A 4,277-nucleotide genomic window follows, 5' to 3' on the forward strand; every position below is an offset into this window, starting at 1 on the left:
GACAGTAGCAATGTGGATAGAAAATTGGCTTAATGATAGAAAACCAGGAGTAGCGGTTAATGGATATTTTTCAGGCTGGAGGAAGGTTTGCAGTGGAACACCCCAAAGGTAGTATTGGGACCTCTGCTTTTCCTGACATATAATAATGATTGAAATCTTTTCCTGATATATGATAATGATCTGGATCACGGTGTACAGGAGACAATTTCAAAGTTTGCAGATGACACTAGACTTGGCAGAATTGTAATCTGTGAGGAGGACTCCCAAAGGAAAATGACGGAGTGGGCAAATAGGTGCCAGTTGAGGTTCAACGCAGAGAAGTGTGAAGTGATGCACTTTGGTAGGAATAACACTGAAAGACAATAAAAAATAGGAGGTGCAAGAGCAGAGGGAACTGGTTGAATATATGCACAGAACACTGAAGGTGGCAAGACAGTGGAGAGAGCAGTTAATGAAGCCTACAATGTCCTCAACTTTATTAATAAGGCATAGAGTCCAAGAGTGAGGAGTTGATGTTGAACTTGCATAAGACACTTGTTAGACCTCAGTTGGAATATTGTGTACATTTGTGGGTGCCACATTATAGGAAAGATGTGAATGTACTGGAGAGAGTGCACATGTGATTTATAAGTATGGTATCAGGAATGAGACACTTCAATGGTGAGGATAGAAGTTGGGAGTGTTCCTGTTGAAGAGAAGGCTGAGAAGAGACTTGATAGAGGTTTTCAAAAACATGACCGGGCTGGACAGAGGAGATGGGGAGAAGCTGGTCCCACACAGTAAGTGGATTAAGAACCAGAGTTCATAGACATAGTGTTTTACAAAAGAAGGGAATGTGGGGTGAGAAAACCGTTTGCACTCAGTGAGTAGTTCGGGTCTGAAATACACTCCCGGGAAACATGGAGGAGGCAGGTTCAGCTGAGGCATTTGAGAGGGTCCTTGAATGGTTATGGGAGGAGGCAGGAGGTTGGGCATTTGCTCAGAGCCCATGTAGACTGGAGGGGCTGAATGGCCTTCTGCACTGTGATTCTAGGACTGTGCCCCAATTCACATGAGCTTCTGTTACAGTTCATTACCCAGTACCAGCCCCTCCATATTCACCCCGTGCCCACCACCGATCGCTGCTCCCCAACCCCAACCCCTTACCCCTGGCCTTTACCCCTTACCCCTTACCCCTTACCCCTTATCCCTGGCCTTTACCCCTTACCCCTTACCCCTGGCCTTTACCCCTTACCCCTGGCCTTTATCCTTTACCCCTTACCCCTGGCCTTTACCTGCTGGAAGTACTTGTCACAGCTGATGTACTCCTTGTCATGACAGTCCTGTAGTTTGTTGGTTTTGATGTACTGCCACAGAGCCTGTACGATGGCCGATCGAGTCTGAGTGTGAATTCCTAGTAAGCGTGCCAACCGAGGGTCCAACTTAAACTGGGGCGGCTGTAAGACACCCATCCCGAAACACACAGACTGAGATTCCATCCTGGACAGCCTCCCGTACAGACCAGACCACCCACCCACCATCTGGACCAGAGCACCCACCCCCCATCTGGACCAGACCATCCACCCCCCATCTGGACCAGACCACCCACCCCCCATCTGGACCAGACCATCCACCCCACCATCTGGACCAGACCACCCACCCCCCATCTGGACCAGACCACCCACCCCCCATCTGGACCAGACCACCCACCCACCATCTGGACCAGACCAACCCCCATCTGGACTAGACCACACCCCATCAGGACCAGACCACACCCCATCAGGACCAGACCAGCCCCCATCTGGACCAGACCAGCCCCCATCTGGACCAGACCACCCACTGCCACCCAGCCCAGATCCCACCCCCATCCAGCCCAGACACCACCTGTCCAGCCCACTTCATCCGCGCCATCCAGACCACTCCCCATCCAGTCCAGACCACCCACCATTCGGACCAGACCACCCAGCCCCCATTGGCCCAGCCCTGACCATCTCTACCACAACAATCCAAACTCCCCGAACTTCCCATTGAGACCACTATCCCATACTGTCCCATCCCAAACAGGTGACCACACCACTGGGTATGTCAACAGAAGGAAATGAATTCCAAAATAAGCAACTCTCTCTCATGAAAATGTGAGAAGAATCCTTAAGACAGTTTAAATCCTCTCTCCCTGAGGACATTGTGGGTCAACCCACAGCAGGAGGACTGCAGTGGTTCAAGAAAGCAGCTCACCACCACCTTCTCAAGGGGCAACTAGAGACGGGCAATAAATGCTGGGCCCAGCCAGCGATGCCCATGTCCCAGGAATGAATTCATGTAAATAACGCGGTGTGAGGGCAGGAAGTTGCACGGGGACATTGATAGATTCAGGGAGAGGGTACAACTCTGGAGCTGGAGTTCTGAGTGGGGATATGTGCAGTCACCTGTTTTCAACTGAAGAAAGCAGAGCAGAGAAATTTCTAAACAATATGAGCCTGGAAGCCTGAGAGTTACAGAGAGATCAAATGTAGAATCGCAAAACGCTAGGGGTTACAATTCCAACCAGTGGAGAGTTTGCTCCTGATGCCCATTGATTCCAGTTTTACTTGGGCTGCTTGATGCCACACATGGTTGAATGCAGCCTTGCTTTCTTCTCCTCTGTTCCTTCCCTTTCTTCCTGTCATGTCTCCTTGACCTTTATCTGGCCCAATCAGTCTCTTGTCCTTTAGTGTTTTGTCTGTCTAATGCAATAGCTTTTTGAACCCACTCTCCATTCCTGTTGGTCTCTCTCACTTGCTTTCTCACTTCAACTCAGTGTTTTGTGACTGTCCCTCTCAAATTTAACAACAAACTTTATAAACTGTGTGTTTTCCAATTTATTATTCAAAAATATTGGATTTCCAGAACAAGGACAGGCCATTCGGCCCCTCTGCCACGTGCTATCTACTCCTTATAAGCCTGTTCTTACCCTCCTCTTCATCACCTTCATCCCCATCTCCCTCTGTCCCTCAATTCCCAGGAGTGTTTATCCACGTTCCCCTTAAACTGGATCATTCCCCGTGGGAGCTGCCACCACACTTCCGCTGCCACCCATTGACCCTGCGACCTGCCCCCATCGCTCTCACCGTGCCCACCTGGTAGTCAAGCATGAGCAACAATGTACACCGCACACTGACATCACCCGGTCTCTTCACCTGGAAGCCATCGGTCTCCTGGGTTGTGGGGGTCCGGTGCCACTGCAGAAGAACCACACACACATATTCACCACTTCAAATCTCCTGCTGCTTGTCCAGACCCTTCCCCACTGTCTCAGCAGCACTGACTCACTGCTCGCGTGTAAGAACGTGGGAGACCATCGACTATGGGGGGCTTCACAGCTGAGTGTAGACATGATGCTGATAGGTACACTGGTTCACCGATAGCTATGTGTCTCAGCATAGACAGATTGCTCACTGATGAGTGGTTATCGGTGAGGGTGGGTGGGGGGGGGGGGGGGGGGGGGGAGGGGACAAGGTGAAGTTTGAGGCTACAATCAGATCATAGCAGGGCTGAGGGGCCGAATCACCTCATCCTGCTCCCAATTCCTGGACGAGGAAGTGGAAATCATGTGGGATTCCTGACAGCTGGATCACCCCGTCTGTGGGAATGGATCTGCTCTGTTTGGTTCAGGGTCACACCGGGCCCGGGGTGTTTGGTGGGGGGGGGGGGGGGGGAGGGGATGGGAAGGAGGGGGGGATATGTTGCCTCTCTTCACACAGAAACAAACAGCAGGAGTAGGCCATTCGACCCTTTCAGCCTGCTCCACCATTCACTGTGATCGTGGCTGATCATCCAACTTAGTCCCCGGTTCCCACTTTCTTCCCATCCCCTCGGAACCCTTTAGCCCGAAAAACTATATCAAACTCCTCGAAAACATTTAATGTTTTGGTCTCAACCACTTTCTGCGGCAGAGAATTCCACAAGCTCCCCCCTGCTCTCTGGGTGAAGACATTTCTCCTCAGACAACAAGGTGCAGGGCTGGATGAACACAGCAGGCCAAGCAGCATCATAGGAGCAGAGAGGCTGACGTTTCGGGCCTAGACCCTTCATCAGAAAAGGGGGAGGGGAAGGGGGTTCTGAAATAAATAGGGAGAGAGTGGGAGGCGGATAGAAGAGGGATAGAGGAGAGGTTAGGTGGAGAGGAAACAAACAGGTCGAAGAGGCGGGGATGGAGCCAGTAAAGGTGAGTGTAGGTAGGGAGTTAGGAAGGGGATAGGTCAGTCCAGGGAGGACGGACAGGTCAAGGGGGCGGGATGAGGTTGGTCGGTAGGAGATGG

The 4,277-nt window shown here is 51.4% G+C and overlaps 1 protein-coding gene across 1 annotated transcript in view; it reads right to left on the bottom strand.

Moving 5' to 3' along the window:
• The window catches only part of LOC109925524 (SWI/SNF-related matrix-associated actin-dependent regulator of chromatin subfamily D member 3), an 18,046-nt gene that overhangs the window by 9,770 nt on the left and 3,999 nt on the right, over nucleotides 1-4,277 (bottom strand). Inside the window, 2 exon segments of the mRNA XM_048593608.1 lie at nucleotides 1,275-1,436; nucleotides 3,096-3,257. Of these exon segments, the coding sequence (XP_048449565.1) occupies nucleotides 1,275-1,436; nucleotides 3,096-3,257 (324 nt within the window).

Source organism: Rhincodon typus, unplaced genomic scaffold, assembly GCF_021869965.1.
Source record: "Rhincodon typus isolate 14 unplaced genomic scaffold, sRhiTyp1.1 hic_rhity00003270, whole genome shotgun sequence".
In the NCBI taxonomy this organism is placed as follows: Eukaryota; Metazoa; Chordata; class Chondrichthyes; order Orectolobiformes; family Rhincodontidae; genus Rhincodon; species Rhincodon typus.